Raw genomic sequence first — 27,263 nt, forward strand, 5'->3', positions numbered from 1 at the left:
GGTTGCCGTGAAGATGAAGCCTAGAATGGGGATAGCCCACATCAAACCATCTCAACACTATATTTTTTTCACCTAATTTGGTCTGAGACCCAATTAAATCCAGAGTAAATCCCTCCTCACCAGCTCATTGACATTGTTGACTAGATGCTGAGACGAAAATGTGTCTCCACCTGTCATGCCAGTGTATGTCAGGGTATGACTTTCTGTCTTCCTTGAAGTAACACATAACTGCAGAATCTCAGAGATAGTTTCTGAATGTGTTGAAATGTGGAAATCATAAAAATAAGAAAGATCACCAGAAACTGTTGCCATTCCTAAGCTAGTTCAGACTAAAAATTAAATCAGTTGAAAATGCAAAAAAGAACCACATATTCAGTCCACTAGAACGTAGAAAGTTACTCAAAACGGTCCATGCCCTAGAATAATTGTTTGCTGGCTCTGATCCGGAGTGAAAGGACAAGAGCAGCCCAACTCCCAGACCTGTGTTGAGGCCTTTTTCTTTTTTTAACTTTTACTTTATCTCATTTTATCATAAATCATTTTATCTCATTACAGGTTTAGTGGAATAGCTATGGATAAGAGGAATATAAATATATATGTCTGTTAAAATCACCAGTAATGTAAAAGTTTTAACTACAGAGCTTGTCTGGGGACTGTAAGAATGCCGTCGTGGGCTCTTTTCTAATACTCCTTGATTGTCAGCAGGAGCACTGGAAGCCAGGCAGGACAGACATGTCCACTTCCCTCTGTAACCAATTAAACAGTTAGAGAAGGGAAGTGATTTTTCTCCAGACATAAGAAAGGATGACTAAAACCCTGGTAGGATACCCACTCGTTATATAGTATTTCAGATGATTTATAGAAAATACAAACCACCGTGAACGAAGCTGGAGTCTAGAATTCTCTTCAAAAGACCACATTCACATTTAGCCGATTGTCTTCATTCATCTCATGGCATTCTGAAATCAGAAATGAACCTCTGGTCTCATTCGGACTCTTCAGAACCTGTGGGCACCACACAATACTTTTACTGTTGTGAGAATACAATCATCAGGCTATGACTTCGTTCATAAAAACAAATTATAGTCGTCCTTTAGCTTTCTTATATACAAACTGGAGTGATTTCTGTTCTCTGATCCCTGAGTTTTGTCCATATTAGGTCAGTGTGAAAAAAACTGATGCTATCATACTCTTAATGATGGAAGACAGGGACTATTCTAAACAGCTTCATCATTTAAGAGGTGACTCTTTTTTTGGCCAGGCTTTTAATATGCAGACCTTTAATCTCCCAAGTCAGGAGGCAGGGGTAGATGAATCTGTGAGTTCAAGGCAAGTCTGGTCTAGGTAGCAAGTTTCAGGCTAGCCAGGGCTACATAGACCCTGTCTCTCCCCACTCCACCCCCCAAAAAAAGAACTGTTGATTTTATTTATTCCCACCCTGGCTAAAATAATACTATGTAGATACAGCCAGTCAGTAAGTATTTAATAGCACTCCATTCAAAGCCCTTTGAAAAGTATATCATTTAAAAACATACAGCCTTTTCTTTCAAAACGCTGGGAGGTCACAACGACACAGACCTGAATGTGCTGTTAAAACCTAGGTCCCCTGCAGGGTAAGCAGGGGAACCCAGGACATGGCCGCAGGATAAGCCACAACTTAAAACATTAGTGTATAAGGGATGTAAAGGAAGTAGTTTTGCTTCCAGTACTCTTAAATTTATAATCTCATGTATTCAAATGACTTTGACTGCTATCAGCCTTTAAAACCTACACAGACTTTTAATGTAGCCTGACAATACTTGCAGTGACATCAAGTCCTCATTAGGCTAGCACACAAAAGTGTTATTGCCTATAAAATAAGTTTCTATTTTAAGACAATGCATCTGGTATTAATATGTTGTATTTTTAAGGGGGAAATGAATGATTACTATAAAAACAGATATCTTAAAATTAAATATTTAGTTATTCCCATTAGTATCTTTAAGATTTTTTTATTTAATTTTTTAATATTTTACAACACTTCCTAGTGTAAAATCTCAGCAGTTTTGGGACATGTTTTCATATCTTCCACCCACAAACATCATGACTTTCCACTTGTATGCACTTGCCACACGTTTTTCACTTTAAGATTTTTATATCATCACTGCTTCAGGAAATAATGGCATTTACATAAAACTGTGAAAAGTGTCACATTCAAATTGAAAGCTATTTTTGAAATATTCAGTCTGAACATAAATACCATATAATTACACTTAATCTTTTTTCTGATTTCTCACAGAATGCCCAAAGGATAAGCAGTTCTCAAGCCGCTCAGCCTCTCGCCACCCCTGTAGTGTCTGTGACAACTCCGAGCTTGCCTCCACAGGGACTAGTGTACTCAGCAATGCCGACAGCCTACAACACTGGTGAGCCATCGCTGGGCTTTTTTCTGGACTCTGTTTTTAGCATTTTCTAAATAAGATGTACTTTTTAAATTTTTTAGCATGTTTATTGAGAATATTATCTCTGGGTTTTTTTTTTAATTTAAATATATATTTTAAAAAATACTAAACCTTTAAAAAGTTACATAAAATGAATTGATAATAGATATAAGCTATTGCTCCAGTGTGTCTTTTTAGTGCTTTTGACTTTGTCTTATTTCGGTTTGGGTTTTTTGTTGTTGTTTTTTATTTAAGACAGGATTTTGGTGGTGGTGGGGTGGTGTGTGTGTGTGTGTGTGTGTGTGTGTGTGTGTGTGTGTGTGTAACAGCTCTAGACCTGACTGGTCTCATTCACAGAGATTCACCTGCCTCTGTCTCAAAAGTGTTAGGCCAATGCCTGGCCTTTTATTGCTTCTTGACAAAGAACCAAGTAGCTATTGTCAAGTGTGGCCTGCATTCAGCCAAGGATGGTAGGAGCCAATTGCTTAGCTGCTTTTATGTAGTCTCTTATTATACAGTATCTTGCCCTTCCACACTTTTGAAATCAGATTGTCTCCATGCTGTAAACATGCTTTGGGAAAGGACAGAGCTCCCTTAGGGGTGTGGCTGATGCTTTGCTGTGCCAGGCAAGATGTTTTCCTCCTGTAGCTACTGGTTTGGTCTGTTTTTGTACCTGCAGATGAAAATGATCACCTTCTTGATTACTCCCCACTGCCAGCTTCTGCTGCTGAGAATAGGTTTTCATTCGTTAGTTTTTTAGACTTCATCTTAAACTACTCTTAAGATTGTTAAGGGCTGTTAAGAAAGTTTGAGTATTACAGTGTTGGGGGAGGGGCACTGCTAGCCAAATGGACCATATGGAGAACTGGTGTGCAGTTGGTTCCCTGCTGGTTTACCATTCTAAGGCAGGCAGGAAGCACATGTGGTTTCACTTTCTCCCTAGCTGAGCCAAATACCTGTGGCTCTGGGAAAGCTATAAATTACACCTTGTCGGTCGTCCAGAGACTGCACTGCAAGGAAGTCACTCTTTTATGATGCTCATAAGTGGACTGTGGTGGAGATCTCCTAATTTTAGACTACAGGGTAAGTGATTTGGCACCAGCACTAAAACTGCTGTGTGGCTCTACCTGGAGGGACAGGCAGTCTATACATTTGATTGGCACTTTAATTCCAAGTGCTAGTCCTTTTCAAACATCAACAACTTGTCATGGGCTTGTTGACAAAGGAAGGCTTAGGGATGCCCTTTACCTTCCCAGCCACCAGTACGGAAAAGACCCTGCCCCAGTCCCTGAGATGTATAGTAGCCTGTGAATTGTAGCCCTTTGTTTGCGTGTTACACAGAACTAATTCCAGAAAAGGCCAGAGCGTAAGCATTTATAGAAATTCTATTACAGACCATCAGTCACTTGGTGTATAAGAGATTCTGAGTTAAGGACATAACTTTTTTCCAGATGAGGAGACAGGTACAGCTTAGCTGGTAAGCATGTGTAGGAAGTCCTACACTGTTGGGTTTTCTAGTTACACTCTTGAATTGAGAAGATAGGGAGGAAGGAAGCTTGAGAGGTCAGATGCTCAGATGAGTGAAACTGAGAAGAGCAAGTTTGGACTGGGTGTCAGACTTAAGATTGCAGTCTACTGAGTGTCTCATTGCAGGTGTTCCAGTGTCCTTGAAATTCTACTGCAGTACTCATCTTTATAAATGCTATTCGTTTCTAAAGAATGTGTATGCCTATAAGCATTTTAAAATACTGACTACATATATTTTTACAAAGACTCTAAGGAATTACTAAAGCACATGAGTGGAGTCAGCCTCCCTTAAAACCATCTGTCTCTTTCTAATCTTCAGTCCCATTTCATGTAAGGTCACTTTTACTCTGCTTCTTAGAATGTCTATTTTGTTTAATTTTGCCATGTTATTGTGTATATTATTTTCCTTTCTCTATGTACTTAGTGTCAGACCTATATCCCAGGCAATAAATAAATAAATTAATGAATGAGCCTCTTTTTAAAATAAAAATAAAGTAGTTTGGTAGTTTGAATCCCATAGACACTTCCTCATGCCCACCAGTAACATCACTTGCAGCGTCAAGATGTTGTTAATGTATTCTAAAGATATGTATTGGACATGTATGATAGGTACCCAAGCAGCACAGGAAAGACCTCTTCCTGTTGTGTCAGGTCCTGTCTATCAGCAAGGACACAGGCAGGAGTCTACTAGGGAGGGTGGATGTCACAGGCAGGGCAGTTAGAGCTGAGCTGGAGAGGGGATTTGTTGGGTCTGTTACGGATTGCTCATGTTGTCTTGGGAACATTGGGAAGCAGAAGAAAGTTTATCAGGAGTGTCACAGTCATATTTGTTGTTTTCAAAAATGTCATTTTGGCTCCAGTGGTTGTAGGAGATGGTTCTGTGGTAAAGACTTGGTGCTAAACTTGCAGAGGTCCCAATTTGGACCCCAGCACCCATGCCAGGTGGCTCCCAACTTGCCTGTAACTCCAGCTCCAGGCGAGTCCAGCACCCTCTTTTGGCTTGTGTGGGAACTTTCACTCATGAGCACAGACACACATACACATAATTAAAATAACAAAAAACAAAATCTTTTGTATTTTAGCTGAATGCCAATAAGTCATAGAGAGGTAGTTTAGTGGTCCAAGTAATGGTTTTCTTTATGGAGGCTGCACTAGAGTAGTGTGCGCCCACAGGAACCCTGACCAGCTGGAGAGATGGCAGGTAGGATTGACCAGGCTGAGTTGTTGATGGTGGTGGAGTCAGAGAGCAGCAGGGAAGGAACCTTAATACTCGATTAACGACACTGTATGAGCCATTGGTGTGTTGGTGCAAATTACCACAAAAGGAAGAGCAGCTTTCTGGAGAACATGAGCCTGGTGTAGGTTGTGCCAGAATTAAGGTGTCTGTAGAGATAGCCAAGTGGGACATGTCAAATGGTGTCTGGACAGGCCAAGAAGTCAAAAAGAGAGTTGTGGACTAGAAGTGTCCCTAGGGCCAACATGCAGCCTCTTTGGGGATGGCTGAGCTGTCTGGGCATGTCAAGTATGAAAGGGTAGCCACCTAGAAACCTTAGTGCCAACTACAATGTCTCAATTCAGTCTTTCTTTTTTCCTTAATTCAGCATGAAAACCAAATGCTTTAAACACCTTTCTTGAGACATGAGAAGAAAGTTAAAAGTAGGAGTCTTTGCCACCTTTTTTCTGAACTAAATGGAAACCCCAAGTGTTAATGATGAGCTGATGTGACTTAATTTAAGCAGGATTTAATGTCCTAAGCCTTGGTCGCAGTAATTTATGACTGAAGCATTTGTAGAAAAGGACTTGTGTGTCATAGAAAGATATTCATGAACTTGAGGTGATTTGTGCAGTAAGGGAGCCGTTAAAACAAATGTAGAGCATTTTGTCATGGTATAAGTTCAATGTCTTTGTTCTAAGCCTGGCACATAAGAAAGCTTGTCTCTGCTGTCTTACTTAGAATCAAGATGTATTGATTCAGGTTCCAGTCCAGTGCGTCTCTTGGTCCCAGAGGGAAGGCATATTTATCTAGAATAATAACTGGAGAGGAACACTTCAGCATGACTGGCTTATAGTAATAGGAACCTTCTTTTGTAGATTACTCACTGACCAGCGCTGACCTGTCGGCTCTGCAAGGCTTCACCTCCCCTGGAATGCTGTCTCTGGGGCAGGCTTCAGCCTGGCAGCAGCACCATCTTGGGCAAGCAGCCCTCAGCTCTCTAGTGTAAGTAACTGGAAATTTCCCTGGGCTGTGCACATGGCCTGCATACTCTATTGTCAGCTGGAGTCTTTTGCTTTACAGGCTCTCATGAGCAACTCTGCCATGATCCCCATTTATGTAGACACAGTGTTAGGGGCCAGTATTTTCTTAACACAGCTGTAGACAGTAGCATGGTTGCTAAGCAAACCCAGCTTTCCTTAAGGGACTGGGAGAGCAGAACTTTTCCTTTTAACATGGTATCAAATGATTCCAAAGGCCTGGATGCCCCCTGTGTGTGCCCCTTCTTTCTCACTGGCAGATGACTAAGCCATTGCTTCCCAGCATCACCTGAATCTGCTCCCTAAAGAAAGGCAGCTGAAAACACTCAAGCTCATCTGCCTCCCTTTCCTCTTTCTGCTTTGGAGAAGAGGGCTCAAGCCTGTGCCTTGATTTTCTCCTTAAATCTTAGTAGAGGAAAAAGAGGATCAAATTCCCTGTGCTTAGGACTCGTTTGATTGTTTCTAGCCCAGAACACAAACTGTTCCTTACGGGCATGGTGTGAGGCAAAGAGGATTTACAGTGGTGCGCAGGAGAGACCGGGCTCCCTGAGCATTAGAAGGAACCAGTCCAGGAGAGCATCCAGAAAAGGGACAGCATTGCACCAGCTGTCTGCTTTGCACCTGATCAGGACTGGGACACCTTAGCCTCTTGCCCACCATGCTGAGAACCAGCACTTGGATAGTTAAAAAATCCCACATGTAGATTCCAATCAGCAGTGCTCTGGAGAATTATGTTATGGGTGAAAGCGCCAAGTACCTTAGGGAAATGTTTTGCCTATATAGCCATTGAAGCCTTAGGGTTGTTCTGAATGGAAGTGTTAAAAATGGTGGATTTGCAAGCTGGGCATTTGGTGCTGCCTAATACCCAGCTGCTCAGGAGGTTGAGGCTCAGGAATTGAGGACCAACCCTGGGCAACATTGGGAGATGTAGTGACAAAAAAAATAAATAAATAAATAATAAGCCCCAAGAAATAAGTTGTAATGGCTTAAAGCTTAGACATAGAAGGTAAGTCTCGTCTCCCATACTACTAACCCAAGCAGGTTCCTGGCCTTTCTGAAGCATTTGCTTTGTGGAGAATGAGGATGATTGAGTTTACATCTCTTAGCTGTTGTGAAGAGATGACATGTGCCTGTCATGGGGCCCCAGTAGAGAAGATACTAAGGGACGGGAGGCAGTGAACAGAATTCAAGGTCTGTATTGTTCTCTTTTTAGACAGCATCAGACACTAAAACTCCCGAAGTATGGGATCTCAGACCCTCAACCTTCCCAGACAGGCAGGGTCTGCTGTGTTGTGTTATACATATATACTACCAAACCATCTTACCTCTTTTGTTTTTTCTACAGGGCTGGAGGGCAGTTATCTCAGGGTTCAAATTTGTCCATTAACACCAACCAGAACATCAACATTAAGTCAGAGCCAATTTCACCTCCCCGGGATCGAATGACCCCATCAGGCTTCCAGCAGCAGCAACAACAACAGCAACAACAGCCACCACCTCCACAACCTCCACAGCCCCAACCCAGGCAGGAAATGGGGCGCTCCCCTGTGGACAGTCTGAGCAGCTCTAGCAGCTCCTATGATGGCAGTGACCGGGAGGATCCACGGGGTGACTTCCATTCTCCCATTGTGCTTGGCCGACCCCCTAATACTGAGGACAGAGAAAGCCCTTCTGTAAAACGCATGAGGATGGACACATGGGTGACCTAAGGCTTCCTGGTTCATGGTTGTTCTTTGTGTTACTGCAGTGAGCTGCCCTACATATCTTAAATTGGTGAATAAGGACATGAGTTCAATATATTTATATGTACATACATACATATATATCCCTTTACATATATATGTATGTGGTGTGAGTGTGTGTATGTGTGGGTGTGTGTTGCATACACAGAATCAGGCACTTACTGCAAACTCCTTGTAGGTCTGCAGATGTGTGTCCACATGGCAGACAAAGCACCCTGTAGGCACAGACCAGTCTGGCACTTCCTTGGACTACTTGTTTCGTAAGATAAACAGTTTTTGAAGAGAAACGTGTACCCATATATAATTCTTCCACATTAGCCTGCAGAAACCTAGGGGGCCCCCTATTTGTTTTATTTAATTGTGTGGTGACTGTAGTTACTTCAGAAAAAAAATGCTTTGTAGAACAGAGCAGTAGAAAAGCAGGAACCAAGAAAGCAATACTGTACATAAAATGTCATTTATATTAGCAACCCAACCTGGCATGGGTCTATTGCAAAGGGGTGCATGGGAAAGGGCTGTTGATAGTAAACAAACAAACAAATAAAATAAAAGCCCCACACATAACTGTTTTGCACGTGCAAAAAAAAATGTATTGGGTCAGAGAAGTGATCTTTAGCTAATAAAAAGGGAGAATAGAACATACGCATGAAATATTCAGAAATACTAGCCTAGAAATATAGAGCATTAACAAAATAAAATTAATATATTAAGTTATAATTGGAATATGTCAGAAGTTTCTTTTACATTCATATCTTTAAAAATTAAACTGATTTTAGGTCATGTATATTTTATATGAAAGAAAACACCCTTAATGAATTGATGACTATATATAAAATTATATCCACTACTTTTGAACACATTCTGCTGAATTATTTATATAAGCCAAAGCTGTATGTTGTAACTTTTTTTTTTAGAGAATAGCTTTATCTTGTTTTAACTTTTTAGTTTTATTTTAAGAGGGGAGAAAAAACAAAAATATCTTGCAAGCAGAACCTTGGAAAAAAAAAGCCATGAACACTTATTATTCTATATGTAAATTAAAAGTTGAGCCAAACTCTTTGTGTATATAGCATCTTAAATATATTATCACCTTTGATGTAAGTACCTATGTATTGTATGGTCACCAGATTATAAAGTATATTTTTGTGGATTGCCGCCAATTTGGGGGGAAAGGCGAAGTCCTTAAGTAGAGTATTCACTGTTTAATATTTACTATTTTGTTAAATATACTGTACTTTGGATTTTAATTATTAGCCCAGTTTTTCAAAGGATTGTGTAAAGGGGTTTCCCCTCACTGGTGGTGAATGTGTGATGTTCTGTTGTAATCTTTGTGCTGTATGGGGTGAGCATCATTATATATTTTATATGTGTACATAAATAGCAAAGTGGCAAAAAATTGGTGTTAAGTTCAACCTGCATAAATATAAAATGTGTTGTAACAGATTTTATAAGGCATTATTTAAAACTTGCCTTTTGTGAGAGAAAAAAAGAGTAGAAAGATGACCTAATTTAACTAATACTAGAGAAAATGGCAGAATAGTAGAAAGAGCACAAAGGTTTTATAAGTGGTAAATAATTAGGGAAATATTTGTGGGGAAAGGGATCTTTTTCTCCTTGACTCTGAAAATAGAATGAAGCAGCTGGTTACAAAATCCACGAGGGTTTTTAGCTGTCCCGTGGAAAGTCAAGGGCGTGTAGGGAGCAGCTCTCTAACGATGCCGTTCCGTGACACGATTCCTGCTATCCTGACGGAAACTGGTGCCACCCTCAGCTTGGATTTTGAACAAGGCCTTACTTACAGGGAGACAACTCGTTGGCGATAGCAAGTTGATCCGTTTACTGGGCTTGTGCCATGAACAAAATTCAAAGTCCTGTATATCTTTTCTTCTAGATTTTTAAATACTCCTTTTCCTGAAAAACTTTAAAAGGGTTTTAAATGGCTGCTATTTTATATTGAACAATGTTAAGCAGCTGCCTGCAGTTTTTACTTGCATTTTGCTTTTCCCCCTAAATTGTGTTCCTTTCAGCATTTCCTCATCTGCCGTTGTGACAGCTCACAGCCAGGCTTCCAGACTAGCACACAGGGACTAGGTACATGCACCGCGGTGAGCACGGGCCGCGCAGAAGAGAGTGCTTCACTGACGGTGTGGTGGCACGTGGTAGAAGCCAAAAAAGTGAGGATGCTGCTTTGTTTCCTCTGTAGTCTCAGCATTTGGCTCTTACCAGAAAAGATGAGATGTTCTTCTTGAAATGTACTGAATCGACTTACAGGCACATTCTTCATAAGGTCATACCTAATTAGAACAAGACAGTCTCCCAACACTGAATTTCCAAGATAACACTTACCACTTTGTAAACCATTTATAGCTTTGAAAGTGTTAAGTGGCCCTTTCGTTATTATTTATGCATGTTCATGAACTTCTGCTGTATATTGGAATAGGAGTTAACACAGTCACATTTACTGTCTATTTTCTTGTGTGCCTTATGAGATGGCTTTTCTGACTGTATCTCAATAGTCTTTCTTTCTATGCAGGTTTATAATCAGTACAACTACTGTTTTCTAAAGTGATACTACACAAGGCTCGGAGTTTGTATTTAAATTACACTGACCAAGTCACAATGTATTCCGTTTTCAGGAACTGAATATCTGACTGTTAATCTTTCCCCATGTGCCCAATGTGGTTTGGAGCATGTGGGCTTGACATCCTTCACCCAGACACTCATGTGTGAACACATCCGCATCCACAACTCTCGGTGGAAGCCAACCTAGAGTGGGGAGGACACTGACCTGACGGGGTTGCTTTAAAACTGACTTTCTTACCCTTTGAGACTCGTGTGTTTTGTATGAGACACCATCACAGGAGAATTTTATCCCTTCAGATAACGTATTTTATTATTAAAAACAAAAACAAAAAAAGCTTAACTTGCACTGGATACAGGAAGTCCCCACCAGCTGTACTTCCTCAGAACTCTAAGTGGTTCTACACTGAGAGTGAACGTCACCATTGTGTGAACACAGGTGGTTCCAGTCGAAACTCCATCCTTTGAGCCCTAATTACATCCATTGTGTTACAAAACTAAATCAGGGGTTTGTTCTAAAAGAACAATACATGTTTCACCATTTCCTTTCAACTTGTAAAGACAACTAATAATGTTTGAACATAATTTCTGTATTAACCATCATGCGCACAAGAAATACATAGTAAATACGGAGCCTGAAAACTCCTGGCATTGGATCATAAAAGCTAGATGATTAGAATGTGAAAAAGACTTTACAAATGTAACCCTTTTATTTCTCTGTAGAAACTTTCTTCACTTTGCTGTGCAAGAGGACACTGCTTTGCTATATTTAAAATGGCTTTTTTAAAAGAGAATTTATGTATTTGGTAAATGTTTGTAGTCAACAGTTCACAAAAGAAGCTGTACACGGTTTGATCATGTAAAACCGTTTGGCGGCACAAGCTGGACTTTGTTGCCATCCTTGAGATGAACCTTTTAAGAAAAATAAGTTAATCTCAATTTTTCCCTGAATGTGTTGTTTTTTCTTCATTATACAATAAATATTATAGTGAAGTTTTTATCAAATGGTAAGACAATGCTAAAGGTCGTTGTAAGCTGTTTGTCTCCTGCGCTCACTCCAGTAAAGATGGCCTGGCTTTGACCACACACCCAGACTCTGTCCTGTTTGCCTAGGGGAACAGTAAGTGCTGGGTTGGCCACCAGGCATCCCTGCTCCCCAGTCTCACCTTGTGGCATCTAGACAGCCCTGGAGCCTGTTGGAAGCAGCCGGCCATCTGTTGCCAGTATCAGCCTGGCTATGTTGCAGCTCAGTTCAATCCATTCGTTCTGCTCACAAGTACCCTGAAGTGTTGAGGGGTGGACGCTAGCGCTCACTGTCGTATCCCATTCATCTTTAAAGTTTATGGTGTGAGATTCATTTCTTTCCAGATTGCACACACAGCACTAAGGTCGGGGCAGCAAGAGGATAGCTGTCTGTTACAGCATACCGATAGGCCCTTCCCGCTAGTCACTTTTCTGATCATAACTGAGGCAGGAAGCCAAAGAAGCTCCAAATAGTTGTTCAAACCCACAGTAAAAAATATCCTCTTCCTCTCCTTTGCCTTGTGAGCCAGTTCCTAGCTAAGCACATTCTTGGTGTCAAATTAAGTTAATTTTTTTGCACTGGTTTTGCTTGCTGGCTATAATGGGGCTCTTATTAGCAGGTTTTGAAAGCTGCTCGAGTCCTGTGGCTAAAAATATTCTAATCGCAGCTGCAGCTACTTAATATCAATTCACTTGCAGTTTCTAGTCAGCTCCCATGGGTGGCTTGTTCTAGCCTTTATCTTGGTTTTAAGCTGATTTTATGTCTGAGTGGCACCAGCCGAGAAAGTGATTTTCAGAGCCCAGTGCCAGCTGGAGGGCTGCAGCCCCCCCCCACCCAGCCACCTTTCCAGCAAAGCGCCACCCAGTGGTGAATAGTCTAATGGCGCTGCGTCTAACCCAATGTGATTTGTCCTAGTTGGTCTGGAGTTGATGGTGTCAGTGTGCCTCACTGCAGGTGGCTGTCCTTCACCGGGGTGAAGGTTCTGGAGTTGATAGTGTCAGTGTGCCTCATGCAGATGGCTGTCCTTCACCAGGGGGAAGGTTCTGGAGTTGATAGTGTCAGTGTGCTTCACTGCAGATGGCTGTCCTTCACTGGGGTGAAGGTTCTGGAGTTGGTTGCTGTCCTTTACTGGGGTCACTAAATTGCTGTCTTCCTTTTGCAATTGGTAAGTATCTTCAGGTAATTTGAATACTAGGTTTCTCTAACTTTTACCCAATTTACATCTTGTCCTCAGCAGCTGTTGGTGCAGCTGCTGCCTGTTTTCTATATTCATCAATGGAGACTAAAACTCAGGTGCGGCTGCCCTGCCCACTCGGTCGCATCTTTAGGGATTGACAGCGGTGTCCTTTCGTCTGGGTTGTAATCCCATTGCGTTCCACAAGCTCTTCTAGTCGGTGCCTTTAGGAGCACCATCTGGTCAGCACACCACTTCTCCAGCACTTTCTGTCCAGGCTTCTGCACACCCTTGCTTCTCGGACCACAAGATATTCCATACTTGTGTTTTCCCTCTCCTTGCCCTGGACCAGGTGCTTCCTCAAGGATTGATTTGTTTTATAAGAGAGTGGCATTCTGAAACCAAGACCTAGACAGTCGCTGTTCTCATTGATACTGGGGTGTTAGCAATGTTGGGCTCTGCACAATGGAAGCTGTAGAGATGCTCACTCTCGTAGACATGCCTAAGGCTGCTGAGTCCACTGGGCTGCATCCTTGTATTCGTATTGTCTCTTTTCAGCTGTAGCTTGCTTGCTTCACTTCTGGGAAGAGCCCCAGCTGCTTTTACCTATGGCCTTCCGGCATACTCCACTCTAGTACATATAGAAACTAGTTGCAGATTTCCCATCCCATCCCTTTCTGGGGAATGCACATTCGCTGGCTATATTAGAGCATGTGAGAGATTGAGGTTGGGGTTCTTTGCCCTAGCTTTACATTATCCAATCAAGATCATGCCCAGCAGTTGCTTTGTTCCTGCCCCTTTGTGTAGGCTTTTCTTGTTGCAGAGTTGGGCTCACCTGTAGGTGTTTTGGTTTATTTTGTGTGCCCTTCTTCCCTCATAGTTAGCTTCATTTATGGATTCGTGATTTGGATTTGCGAATGGCATCCTAACCTTTTGGAGGGCAGCGTTGGGGATTGTACCCAGACCTTGTACATACTAGGCAAATATTCATCCATTGCTCCTTCTCTACGAGCTGCACAGAAAGATCTCAGAGAAATGCCGTTCTGGTACCCTGTTCCTGATTCACATCTCCCACTTAGCCAGTGTTGAGAGCCAGTCTTTAGTTTCCAGCCTGCTTTTCTTTTGTATACAAGTCCTTTGATCTATCTGAAGGTCATGCCATCGGAGTAGTAAGTTCATAGAAACCAACATCATTGTTCTTAAAGCATTTTGGCATCTGGTATGTGGGTTGCCTTAAGTTTACAGTTTGCACCTATAGAAATTTACAGATGTGTGGTATTTAGAAATAAGTCTCAGGCTTGGAGGTGGTGCCTTTAATCCCATCTCTCAGGAGGCAGAGTCTCTGCGAGTCTGAGACCAGCCTGGTCTACAGAGCAAGTTCCAGGACATCTAGGACTATTACACAGAGAAACCTTGTTTCGAAATGCCAAAAAAAAAAAAATTAAAAAAATAAAAAAGATACTCAAGCCAGGCAGGGGAGAAACACACCTTTAATCCCAGCACTTGGGAGGCAGACACAGACGACGGATCTCTCAGTTCCAGGCCAGCCTGGTCTACAGAGCAAGGTCCAGGACAGTGGCACAGAGAAGTTGCACAGAGAAGCCCTGACTGCACCGCCACACACACACACACTCTTAAAGAAATCCTCAAAAGAAGCAATGTGATTCTAAGTACCCCAGAGTAGAGCATAGAAGTGTGTATTAGAAGACAGCAAAATACAAGCATCCAGTAATACATTGCCATATCTAGACTCTAACCAGAAATTCCCAGGCATCAAGGAAAACTGAAATCTGTATCTAGGGGTGGGGAGATCGTCTGATGGGTTCAGAATGGCACGAGAGATACACTTAGCAGATGGGGGTTAACGCAGTTCTTAGCAACTAGTACATGCTGGGAGCATGAGCTCAGTGATGGGGAAACGGGAAGGTATAAAAAGTTCTAGGAATTGAAAACACCTATAGATGTATTTAATGTGATGATGTCCTATTAGATATCAGAAGAAAAAGTAATCAAAACCACACAAACAGGAAGGTTGAATGAAAAATGAATGTAATCTTGATGAGATTTACAGCATCAAACCACTCTCTGCAGGTAAAGAAGAATAATCGGGAAAATTTAAGGATGACTGCAATTTTCCAGATCAGATGAAACTGTATGAACTTAGAGATGTAAGAACAAAAGCATTAGGAATAACGAACATAGTAACTAAGGAAACTCCATTTAATGGGGGTAGCCTCCTCATGCCATGAGTCACTTCTGATTTCCCTGAAATAGTGCCAAGTCCTTAAATGTAGAACCCAGGTTGTTGCGTGTCTGGCTCGTTTTGAGACATTCCAACAATATTTCCTCAAGATTCTGTTTATACTCCCTACACATCAGGTCCCTGGCTACTCAGTTTCTGGTGGGAATAGTCCCCACGTTCCGCTCTCTAGTCCTTCAATCACACTGAAAATGCAGCTGTCCACTGTGTCGCTGATTCCCATTGCCCCATGAGTGTAGCTAAGCAAACAGCTCAAGTCATCTAGAGAACCTACCATGACTCTCCCAGCTAACACATTACCCAGCCCCCTCTCTGGGGCCCAGAGCCTTTATCACATCCCCTCTCGTAGTTTATCAACATCTGAAGAACAGGGGACAGGGAGCCTGCCTGGTTATCACATCCCCTCTTGATGTTCTGAAAGGTTAATGAAGAACTCAAGCATATGGGTGGACGAATGGATGGGGTGGAAATAAAAAGGAACGTGTTTCCTATTCAGGGCAATGAAATATTATCTTAGAATAACCAAACGCAGCCAGAGGTGAAGGGGGCAGCCCTAAGGAGGCTAGGGCAGGCCTAGTACTCTCCAGAGCAAATTATAGGCCACGGTTGTCTCAAAATCAATTGAATTATTTAATTAAGTAGCCAAATGCTTTCTGAAGAGCTAGGGAAGTCTCCCCTGGACCACATTAAGGCCTGAAGAGGTTTTCAGAGGCACTACTATCAAATAACCCCAGAAATCAGAAAGTTATAAAGGGACCATTGGCCATGGGGTCGGGGAGGGAAGATAATAGGGGACGGTTGATATGAAGTGATATGAATAATGGGGAGGGGACAATGACAACACTTTCATAAATGTTTTCTTGCCATTTCTATTTCTTCTTTTGAGAAATCTCCGGTCAGTTTCATTTTTTATTAGGATTTTTGTTTGTTTTTGATGTTTGATTTTTTGTTCGTTTTTATCTTTTTGGTTCTTTGTATATTCTGCACACTAATTCTCCATCAGCTCATAAAGATTTCCTCCCTTTTGGGATTTCCTTTTTAATTAATTGACTATTTCCTCTGCCGTACGAAAACATCTTAGTTTTATGAGATCCTGTTTGTTGATCTTATTTCTCGAGTGACCAGAATCTGATCCAGAAAGAACTGTGACTAAGTGTTGAAATGGGACTCCCTAATTTTTTTCCTTTAGCAGTTTGAGTTGGTGGTTTTATGCTGAGGTCCTTGATTCATTTGGCGTTGATTTTTGTGCAGGGTGAGAGCTACAGCCCTCCTTTAACTCTTCCACACATGTGCATCTAGTCTCTGCAGCACCATCTTTGAAAGATGGCGTATTCTCTCTGATGCATGTTTTTTTTATATCTTTGTCAAAACTCAGGTGGCTATATGTGCATCCTTCATTTCGTCCCATTGATCAGTGCAGCTGTTTTCTACCAATACCGTGCTGGTTTTATTAAGTTGAATCTATTATATTATAGCTTGATAATACTTTTCAATAAAAGAAATTATGGGGGCTGGAGAGATGGCTCGATGGTTAAGAGCATTGCCTGCTCTTCCCAAGGTTCTGAGTTCAATTCGCAGCAACTACATGGTGGCTCACAACCATCTGTATTGAGGTCTGGTGCCCTCTTCTGGCCTGCAGACATACACACAGACAGAATATTGTATACATAATAAATAAATAATTCTTTTTAAAAAAAGAAATTATGTTAGTGCAAAAAGAAAAAAGAGGCATTGCTGTGACCCATGGCACTGGTGGAGCAGTCTCTGGAACCTTATGCATCTTTGAGCAGGGGTAGGAAGGGGCACAGGGCTGATACTGCCAGCACCATGCTGTGCCTTCCAGGGGCAGTGAGAGACCAGAGACTAGCCTCACCTGTCCTCATCTGGAGGCAATCACCTAGCTTTGCAGGCCTAGCCACACTTTCCCCACCCTGGTGCCCCTGCTCTGCCTGGTGAAGCCAGCCACTGGGAATGAGCATGAAGAAAGTCTCCTCCACCATGCTGAGCACCAGGAGGAAAGTGGCGAAGGGGAGGCTCTTACCAACACAAGCCAGGCTGACTCTTCAGACAAGGGAGGGGTCTGGGTCTACATCCAATGAGGTTTACACCAGCGAATAGGAGGGGGAGGGAACTAGGCCAGGGGGTGTGGCTAAGTGATAGAGCACTTGCCTAGTGTGTGCGCGCGAAACCTTTCCTTTGATTTCTGGGCATTGGAAAGAAGTAAAATGAACAAAATTTTTAAAAAACCTAAAAACAACAAAATAGGGGTCCAGCTAGGAGCGCACCTCACTGGAAGAAGAGATGCTAGGGCGGGGGGGGGGGTGTCAAGCCCCAGCACTCTCCCTCCCCACAAAGGGAAAATGGGGTGCTCTTCAGTGGTAGCCACAGTTCTTGAATCCCTGCACTGGATGACTCTTCGCAGCACTGGCCAGTGTTCCTGACGACCAAATTGTCCAGTTCTCCCCACCACTCTCTCCTGCAGCCTCGCCTTGAGAAGCCACAACTACTGGTGCTTTCATGGACACGGCTGCCCCAGGGTCTGGACACCGTGCAGGTCAGCAGAGCCTCTGTCAGCCTCACCTGACAGCGCAGGCTGGTGGGTAGCAGGACAGAAAGGTTATAGGACAGGAAGAGCACAGACACTGTGATTGCCAGCTGGGGCAGGTCTCCGAGCAGCCCCCTTTGTCAGCTGTAGGCTCTTAGATTTCTATCTCTAAAGTGGTGACGGTCAAGACCAACACACAAGGGGGGTGGAAAGGCGGGATTTCCTGTACAAAATGCTTGCCCTGAAGGCACTCAAAGAACAAGGAATTCCCGTGGGTTATACTTTAGTGTGTTTTGCTCTTGGCTGCAGCCATCTTTCTTTCACTTCAAGCTTTCTCTACCGGGTAGGTACAGCCCTGGGGCCTGTTCTAACTCACTTGACTGTCAAGTCCGTGCCCCCCCCTCTCCCGTCCCCTGCTGTTCAGGTAGGCAGGGAACAACCCAGCCTGGAGTCTTATCTCCCTAGTGTAAAGTCAGCACATCCAATACTAAGAATTCCTTAGTGTTCATCAGGAAGAGATGCCCAACCAAAGAGATGGGCTATTTCTTCAAAACATTCACGTTAGCCCGGCGGTGGTAGCGCACGCCTTTAATCCCAGCACTCAGGAGGCAGAGGCAGGCAGATCTCTGTGAGTTCGAGGTCAGCCTGGTCTACAAGAGCAAGTTCCAGGACAGGCTCCAAAGCTACAGAGAAACCCTGTCTCGAGAAACCAAAAAACAAACAAACAAAAAAACATTCACTTTCTTGGGGACTGGAGTGACAGCTCCGTTGTTAAGAGGGCTTACTACTCTTGCATAGGACTCCAGGGTAGTTATTAGCACCACAGCAGGCAGCTCACAGCTGCCTATAACTCCAGCTCCAGTGGGTCCTACACTCTCCAGAGTTCCATGCACAACCCCGCAGAGACACAAATGCAAGTAATTTAAAAAACCTTTTTAAAAGCACTCCAGTCACCAAAATGCAGCAGATTAGCAGGAAAGGAACTCCCTGGTATGCCTTCCACAGACCTAACTGAACTGTGAAGCATGTCACGGAGGTCAGAGTGCACTGGTTACCACTCGGTCTGTCCTTCCTTGGCCACGTAGGCATGTGTGGAGTAAGAGCCCAGCAGGCGGCATGGACCACTGCCATCTTTTCCAAGGCTTTTAACTCTGTTACTAATATCCACATATGAAAAGAGGGAGTCGTGTTTCCTTCACAGAAGAAATACTTTATTCCACTTGAGAAAAATACAGAAATACAAGTCACGGCTGTAACTTGTGTAAAACTCAGTGACATACTGATACTATTGCATAGCACCTTGGTTCACCCAGACACAGAAGGCGGCTGTGCCAAGCCCATCCCCCACCCTTGGCAGGCAGGGTCACTGTGACAGTCATTCGATGCCACCCAGCTCCAGGAGCACTGACACTGCAGGTTCCTTGTCGTGTTCTACTTAGGAGCCCGCACACGACTGTGCACAAGCAGTCACCATCAGTCCCTACTGAGACAGAATAAAACACAGACATTCTTTGTCTGGCCAAACGGTTTTCCCATGGGACTCTGAGCCCTGCCTGCTGAAGTTAATGGTGACAACATTGAAGAGAAACTTCACAGAAACAATGGTATGAGCATCCAGATAGAAATCACCAAACATAATGGACGTTTACTGTATCCAGATTCACAGGTTCAGTTTTGGCCTCAAAATATTAAATTCTGAAGATGCTTTAAACTTGCTATGTGTGCCCTGGGCAGATTGGTTTTCAGAACAACTGAACACCTGGCTCAAGAACTGTTCTGCTCCTCTGGTCAGATTTCCAGGCCTAGTGTCAAGTGGCCTGAGCATCCCCCAAGCTTATCACTGAAGCTACCTGCCTGCCTTCTGTGCTCCCTGACGCTGAGCCCTCAGCCACCTTGGCCCCTTTCTGCGGTCCAAGGCAAGCTGGCTTAGCCCTTTCTCCCACACCCCTTTCAGCACATGGATGGCTACTGACCCCAGGAGTGAGAAAACCTTGAGTGTCTTGCACCCTCCGGTGTCTGGTGTTCTCTTTTACAGCCTGAGTCACATTGTTGGGGTTTGGATTTCCCTCAAAGGCTTAGTCTTCACCTTGCCATTGGGAAGGGGTGCAAACATTAAGAAATGGGGTCTAGTGGGAAGAAGTTAGGTCCCTGCAGGCATGACCTTGAAGGTGACCCTGAGACCCAAGCTCCTCTTCTCTCCCTCTCTTCCTGGTATATGAACACTTTGTTGTACCACAATCTCCTCCATGAAGTGTGACCTTACCGTGGATGCCCTCCAATCAGGCCATGGATCGGAACCTCTACCCAAAAGAGCCTTTTCCTACCTAAGATCATTTTGTACAGTAGCGCAAAGCTGACTGACATCGTATCTGGCTTTAACAGAGATGCACAATCTGGAAGTTTAAGGACAGCGCTGAAAGAGTCGAGTCAAGGAGGCAGCAGTGAGAACACTCTGCTCCGGGCACACATGGTGGGGTGGAGGCCACTGGTCTTGGCAACACTGGTCTGACAAGGGGTTGGCCTCTGAGGTGCATGTGTTGGGATCCTAATGGCAGAGGTCGTTCCTTCAAACCACCTGCCGATAACAGCTGCTCCCAAGATGCAACTGGAAGAACCCAGGGAGCCATCACCACAGAGGTGCCCCTACTGTGAATCAGAGCGGTGGCCCTGTGTCTGGCTTAAGATATGCCCACATGGGAGACCATAAAGCTCCAACAGTGCGAGGGACCGAACTGCAGCTTAAATCAAAGGATGGCAGTTTGAATTTGGGGCAGTCTCACTTCTGAAGTGGCATTGCCTCAACGGGGCCAAGTGAAGAGGCAAACACGCCGGGCTGTCACAGCTGTCATCCGTCACTCTGAAACTCAATGACATAGGGCACGGCACCTTGGTCTACCCAGACACAGACCCACCCCCACCCTTAGCAGACACGGTGACAGTCATTTGGCCCCATCCAACAGTGGAAAAGCCAACACTGTACATCCCTTGCCATGTTCTACTCCGGAGCCCACACAGAGTGGCTGCATAGGACCTCACAGCCAGCCCCTACATGTCTTCAAGAAACAGCCACTGGTTTCATGTAACCGTCTCTCTTACTGGGACGATGATGTCTGGGCTCCTGCATCCTTGTGTTAGGCCAGGCCCTTCCTCAAGTCCCTACAATCCAGACTGACATGGTAACTTCTTTAGCTGTCCACACATTCTAGCAAAGTACAACATTCCCAGGAAGTAGCCAGTGACAGCTACACACACAAGAGCCAACAGCCAAAGCATCGCCAATCCTAGAATAAATGAGCTTAGGCCCCTGCCTGGGTGGTTGAGCTGACCTGGTTGTTTGAAACGGGGAGGGTGGGCACAGGAATTGCCAGCCTGGGGGCTTGCCCTGGACCTGAGCTTAGTGTTAGGGAGCCATTGGGGACAACGGTTGCATTCAAGCCGCTTGAGGCTTCTCCAGTGGCTTGTATTTTAAAGTAGACGAGATAAAACACGGGCAACACGATCCCAATGAGAAGCATGAGGAAGACGGCATTCCACCACTGAATTCCGCAGTCGGCACCATCGGCTGCTGGCTTCTGGGCTGTGGGGAGGAGTGGCTGAGCCTCCACAGAGCAGCTATCGCTGTGGAAGACTTCAGACTGCACGGCCCGCTCAATGTTCTCATCGATTCCCTTGAAGAAGTCCGTCAGCTGGCTACCCTGAGCAGCGGCCCCAGCGGCGGCATCTTCTTCTTCCGGCAGTTCAATCAGGGTCACTCTGGTCTCAGAGGACGGGGTCCGCAGGGGGGTTAGTTCTTGGTGGGTCTCTGTGAGGAGCCCATGATTTCTCACCGGAATCTTGATGGACTTCAAAGCATACAGGTCTTGTTCTCGGATGAAGTTGTTCACTTTCTTGATATCTGCAACCTAGGGAAACCACACATTATAAATATGCAATGCTCCTTACGACCAGTACCTGCCCCAGCAGAAACCCTCAGCCTGCTGGTGTCCCAGCGAAGCCCATGAAGGCTAGAAATTGCAACCACAGCCAGCTTTGTTTTGGCTGAGTCACCTGAGCTTAGATTTTTTTTCCTTTGGTTTTTAACCTCTTAATGAGCTAGAAATCAACTGTTCTACTTTGAATCATTTCAGATAAATTTGGTTAAAGGTTGTGACTACAACCAAAGCTTCAGGGGAGACAGGACCAACACGGTCGCCCTCTCTGTCAAGTTCTGGGGCAACAGTGTCCCCCATCACACCAAAATCCAGCTGAGCGAGTGGCCAGACAAGCTCACCAAAGCCTGCGCGGGCCCTGGGCACACATTCAAGGGCCCCACCACCTGATGGCTCCCTCGGGATGCTGCCTTAGCACTTTCCCCGAAGTGCAGGCGCAGGAATGTATTTCCTGAACACAAGTGACTGGAAGTGAATCTACCCTGGGGAGGTCCTACTTCTCACCGGAAGCGGGCGAGGAAACCAGCAATCAACCTAGGCGTTCCGGACTCAGAGTCTCCACTCCCAACTACAGTCCGTGGGACGTGACTGGGTTTTATTAAGTAGCACAAAGCTTCTAACAGGAAAGGAGGGACAGGAGGCCAAATTTTAAACGCCCCCCCCAAGCTACTTTTGAAAAACTTATCTGGAAGGTAAGTACAACCCACAGAGTTTATTATTCTGGTCCATCGTGTGTGTGTGTGTGTGTGTGTGTGTGTGTGTGTGTGTGTGTGAGATTATTTTATTCGGCAACCACTTTTAGAGCCTCACTGACCTGGCTTGAGTGAGCTTCTTACTGTGCCCTGGAACTGGACGGCTTTCACTCTTGGGCACTAACCCAACAGCACGCGTCTGTGTCTTTAATAAGAGCTGGGCTTGTAAGTGGAGGTACGGACTATCCATTCTGGATTTGTTAGAGACCATCACTCTGACAGACCTACTCAGTTTATCTTTTTCAGCCCATGGTCTGTAGGTTCTGCCCACAGACACGGATTATAAGATCCAAACACAAGGCTGGTGTAATGGAAGATGCTGTGTCCCTGGAGACGAGTTTCTACTACGTTGGGAAAGACTCCCACACCCACACGACCCTTTTGCTCCTTTGGATCTTGTTAGCGAAACCATAGACAATTTTTAGGAGGTAAAGCTTTTTCTTAAATTGGGTAGCAGATGCAGCCTTGGAGAAAGCTGCTGTCGGTATATATATAGCATGGGGTCAGCAGCGTGAAACAGGTTGTTTTGACGCAGGAGAAAAGAGCGATTCCAGAAATGCTTTCCTACTTACTTTGCCACTGTTAATCACTCTGAATGCTAAAAACATAATTAAAAGAGAAAGAGAAGGTTATACAAGTGCACAGCACAGAGGCCAGACCATGCAATTCTAACAGAGAGAAGGGAAAACTCTACCGGTCAGTTAGCCAAGGTCAAGAGAAGGTCAGAAGAATACAAGAAATGAGAAGCAAGCTTGCCGAAGACACTTAGGTAAGCTCCACCTACACCTCCAGCCCCTAAGATCTTCAATCCAGTGCGCTCAAAGGACCACACAGTTTCATAGTGTTGCTGAAAGTCAGGACAAATGAAAAACACACCCTTAGCTGAGGTTCCCGACTAACTGACCATCAGCTTCCTCAGGGACTGAGTCAGCTTACTTTGCAGCCATACTGGAGAGCCAGTTTGTTGAGGCTGTCCTCATGGGCCAGCTCCCGCTGCAGCAGAACCACGCTGCCCGCTCCGGGCTGCTGAGGCTGTTGGATGCTGTTCTTCCGGCGCTCCTTGCCCCGAGGTCGTAACACCCCATGATGGGACTCTTCCTCGGAGGAGTCCCCGGAGTCCCCACTGCCATTCTTGAACATGTAAACGTGGCTGTTTGGAGTCCTACAGACAACAGCTGGGCCTTGGAAGGTCTTGGCTAACACTTCCGTCTGCCTCATTTTCTTAACTGAAAACCAAACCTGGGGTTAATTCCATAGAAACGCGATTCATTTGCCTCTGACTTCCTAAAGAGAACTGTCTCATTAGTAATTTCCTAATATTACAAATATTCAGCAAGCATCAACAGGGCAGAACAACAACACCCTCACACTAGCCCACTCCGGACTTAGGCAGAATAAAACCACACTTTCCCTAATTGTGTACTATGTACAAAAAAACAAGAGTCCCGGCCCTCTTCCCTATTCACAACCGTGCCTCCCCAGCCCCCACACAGAACCCACTTGTGGCTCCGAGTACTATTTCTCAGCTCCCGGGCACTGAGAATCTTACATTCACAATCTTTGAACAAAAACCTCGTGAGGCGTTCCAAGGTGTCTTCAGGAAGGCCAAAGACACGAGCTGGGAGCAACCATGGGTCGTCAAGTCTCTTATTTTGACCCTGGCTGACTTGATCTGAGAGGAGAGCAATGAAAAGACGCCTGTCAAAGTTCTCACGGTCACCCTGCATTCATCACACCCCCATCCTCCCTTTACTGTCACCTAGAGCCAAACGCCAGAGCCATAACCAACCTCCTTTCCCCTTCCAAATGGCTCCAATGGGACTCTAGACATTCCTGGCGGTGCCTTCCCTGAGGCCCTTTGGGCGGGGGAGAACAACCACCCTCAACGCATCTCCCTCTGGTCTTGGATTTCTGAGCCCCTGACAGCCGGGGCGGCCAGAAGAGGCCTCCGTTTCCCTTCAGTGGCAGCTGGGGTGTCCCTAAATAGGAGATAAAACAAGTTTGAGGCGGCCCCACCCCTGGGGCCTACGCGGGCCGGGCCCCAACTTTCCAGGGAGCGCACAACCTGCCACCTCCACAAGCCGGCATCAGCCCTCCGCGGACGCGGCCACCGGCCCTGGAGTAGCAGCCCAGCCCCGAGCCCACGGTGACAACAGACCCCAAAAGCCCCGGCCCCCCAAGTCAACTCCGCAGCCCTTGCTCCAGATCGGGGTACCTCGCTCCCAGACTCCGCCGCCGCCGCGCCCGCCGATTGGCTGCGATAAGCAGCTCTTCCGGGGGCGGGGACTGAGAGTCAACCAATGACTTCAGAGGAGGGAGGGCACTGACGGAGACGGAAGGTGCTGAGAGGTCAGAACTCTCTCTGCTCGAGGGGCGGGCCCCGATGGGCGGGGCTCCAGCGCGGCCGGGGGTGGGGTGGGGGAGCTGGACTTTGACCCTTCAGCCCACTTGCCCCTGCCCTGCCCAGTTTCCACTTCTGAGGCAGGCGTGGAACTTGGCCTCTTTGGTAGTAGCCTTGGCTTTCTGCTCAGCCTCGCTCTTTTACCCGGCAAAAGAGACCTTTGGTCCGTGTGTATCCTGATTCATAGCCAGGAACGTCCCCACTACTGCAGCCTGGCCCTGGTCTCTATCCTTTGAGGGGCCGGATAATTGCCAGCCCCGGCCCAGAGATAAAGAAATGTCCAGGGGTGTGAAATATCACCGTGACAACAAAGACCAGATTTAAAGAAGAAAGAATCTATATCCCCTGGCTAGCCAGAGAGCCCCTATTATCCAAAAAGGAAAGGAAAAGCAGGTGATAATCTGTGGCGATGTTTGCAACAAACACAACCAAAGACTAAAATCCGTAATGGAATAAGACTTATCCAATTAATAAGGAAGACACTAAGTGTCCTGGGCCGGCAATGCACCAAAGATGGTTGACTGGCAGCTGGCCAAGGTGTTAAACCTCTCTGGGAATCAACAAAAAAGCAAGAGCGCAGAAATCCTTCCTATGGCTTAGAATAAAACTAAGTCTTATTCCAAATGTCTAAGACCAGGAGGGCACTGGGCTATGGCCCTCTCTGCCAGGCACGGGATTGTTCTCTCTGGCTTTAAACATCTGGTGTTTGAGGCTAGACTTGCTAATATGCCTAACAGTTCCTACACACACACACACTAGCGAGTGCCCCACTGAAGTATTTGTGGTTTGTGACAGCTTCCCCAGCCTGGATGAGGCTGCATGAGAAATATGAAGGGAACGACCCGCCCATCAAAGTGTGCCAGGGGCCCAGCGGCAAGAACAGGTCCATTGCTCTGATCCCAGCACTGTGAAGTTGAACCCCGCAAGCAAAGGTGTCCACTCAGATCTCCTCCAACCCTTGTCAAACATGTCATCCCCTCCCAGGTCTGCTCTTCTCCTGGGAAGGAGGATGCAAGGTGGGAGGGGCCAACTGTTTAGCTTCCGGGATATGGCTCCAAACTCCAGGACTTAGCAGCGAACTGCAGTAGAATTTCCTAAGCTTTGTCTTTTCATTTTGTACGGAGCAGTTAAAGAGACACAGCAGCTAGTGGTAGTCACAAGCCATGCCGGGAGAGAAACAGAGACTAAAGCCAGTTGTACACTCACCAACTGTGACCGTGACCCTAAACATCCTGAGCCTTGGTCCCCTTCTTCTGCTGTGTTGTCCCTGATGCCTGGGATGATCCCTCCTTACCCCCCCCCAGGTCTAACCTGGAACAACCACAGAGGGTGTCTTTAATGTAAAGCCACTCTCTCAGTGTCCGGACATGCCCTGCACTCCTACGCAAGGCAGTGTGTTCATGGTCTGTGTACACGGCACACACTCCCCACGAAGCCCAGCAGATATTGCTAGTTCTTCATGTCCCACATGGCTGTCAGTAACTGAGTCAACCCTGACCGATCAGCCAAGATGGTCAGGGTGATAAGATTGATCCATCGTCTCACTTAGGTTGCTTCCGTGACGTGCTCTCTCGTGGCTCAGGGAAATCCAGTGGCTGCTGGAACACAGCCTCCCTTCTGTAAAGGGGAAGGGATGAAACGCTCGCTCTGCCACGTTAGAAATGAAGTGTGGCTGTGAGAGGCAGAGGGGGCAGCACCACGATGCTGCCGATGTTCATGGCAGGGTATGAACAGCGTAAAAGGAATGTGCTGTGTTTTCTTCATAAAATATCATTGCAAAGTTAAGGAGAAGAGGAGATGCTCAGTGGGTAAAGCACTTGCTGTGCAAAGTCCTGAGTCTGAATCCTCCAAAGCCCTTTTCTGGGTCTGCAATCCCCCTGTTTCAGTGGCAGGACGGTCGGGGTAGAGAAGAGAAATCCTGGCAGCCTTGGGGCCAGCTAGGCTGGTGTGCTCAGTGGTAAGCACCAAGAGATCCTATCTCAGACATGTTGGTATGCATGCAGGCCTCTGAGATGGTTCTTAACTGCCATACATGTGCATGACACACGTGTGCCTATCCTCACACATGTGAACATGCTTGCACACGCGCGCACACACACACAGAGCATTTAAAACCAAGAAAATTTAAATAAATTATCATGAATTGTATAGAAATGTTTGCCATCTTTGATATGTCCATATCTTTAATATATTTAAAAAAAGCATTCACATAAGAAAAGACACTCCCTAGAAAAACTGCCAAATCATAGAAATAACTCTTTAAGAGATACGGGCAAAAACAAGTCCTGTTACCCTTACAGTCAAATACATGTAAACTCAAATGGCTTCAAGATGTTCTTTATAGGTAACAGACAAGGGAAAGGCACAACACTGTCGTGTGTATTGTGTGGAACGGGAAAGTGACAAAGGACTAAGTCTAAATGGGGACACTTGTAAGATCAGAAAGCAGTCACTTTCACGGGATGTCCTGCGAGATTCTGATTCTGAGCTCCCATGCTTAGGGATTGACCAGTGAAGTGGTTAGGACTGGTTAAAAGATTTCAGCTACCAGAATGCTTCTAACAGCGAGGAACAGGGAAGAGAATTATTTAGCCCTTTCACGGAGTGGGATCAAGATACTCATTTAATCTTGAAGCACAGTTATTGACATGGAAAA

General features: G+C 45.3%; 2 protein-coding genes across 11 annotated transcripts in view; one reads left to right on the forward strand and one right to left on the reverse strand.

Moving 5' to 3' along the window:
• The window catches only part of Mef2a (myocyte enhancer factor 2A), a 120,655-nt gene extending 109,047 nt beyond the window's left edge, over nt 1-11,608 (forward strand). For all 6 annotated transcript variants that reach the window (XM_013350225.2, XM_013350224.2, XM_013350223.2 and 3 more), the window contains 3 exons: nt 2,279-2,405; nt 6,039-6,165; nt 7,546-11,608. In XM_013350225.2, the coding sequence (XP_013205679.1) occupies nt 2,279-2,405; nt 6,039-6,165; nt 7,546-7,909 (618 nt within the window). In that variant the 3' untranslated portion in view covers nt 7,910-11,608. The remainder of the gene's footprint in view (nt 1-2,278; nt 2,406-6,038; nt 6,166-7,545) is intronic.
• Nucleotides 11,609-18,727: 7,119 nt separating this feature from the next.
• Lysmd4 (LysM domain containing 4) lies at nt 18,728-24,488 on the reverse strand. 5 transcript variants are annotated; one of them, XM_026784387.1, is made up of 6 exons: nt 23,996-24,383; nt 23,756-23,878; nt 23,143-23,432; nt 22,901-23,053; nt 22,779-22,804; nt 21,284-21,427 (listed from the first exon to the last, which is right to left on the reverse strand). In XM_026784387.1, exons 3-4 carry the CDS (start codon nt 23,422-23,424, stop codon nt 22,904-22,906), a joined length of 432 nt encoding a protein of 143 aa, XP_026640188.1. In that variant the 5' UTR covers nt 23,425-23,432; nt 23,756-23,878; nt 23,996-24,383; the 3' UTR covers nt 21,284-21,427; nt 22,779-22,804; nt 22,901-22,903. The 5 variants fall into 5 exon arrangements, 4 of the variants coding, with proteins under 4 accessions (XP_026640186.1, XP_026640187.1, XP_026640188.1 ...); XM_026784385.1 differs by lacking the exons at nt 22,779-22,804; nt 22,901-23,053 and adding an exon at nt 24,422-24,488 and having other exon boundaries at nt 18,728-21,427; nt 23,996-24,185; XM_026784388.1 differs by lacking the exon at nt 22,779-22,804 and having other exon boundaries at nt 21,383-21,427.
• Nucleotides 24,489-27,263: the final 2,775 nt, after the last annotated feature.

The sequence above is a fragment of the Microtus ochrogaster genome, chromosome 22, assembly GCF_000317375.1.
Source record: "Microtus ochrogaster isolate Prairie Vole_2 chromosome 22, MicOch1.0, whole genome shotgun sequence".
Lineage (NCBI taxonomy): Eukaryota > Metazoa > Chordata > Mammalia > Rodentia > Cricetidae > Microtus > Microtus ochrogaster.

What these genes read in the sequence shown, in the direction of transcription:
- Lysmd4 (XM_026784385.1), bottom strand. Translation starts at nt 23,424, where the DNA reads ATGAGGCAGACGGAAGTGTTAGCCAAGACCTTCCAAGGCCCAGCTGTT. An exon ending in CTCTCCAGTATGGCTGCAAA is followed by an intron (nt 21,428 to 23,142) that starts GTAAGCTGACTC and finishes TGGTTTCCCTAG; the next exon opens with GTTGCAGATATCAAGAAAGT.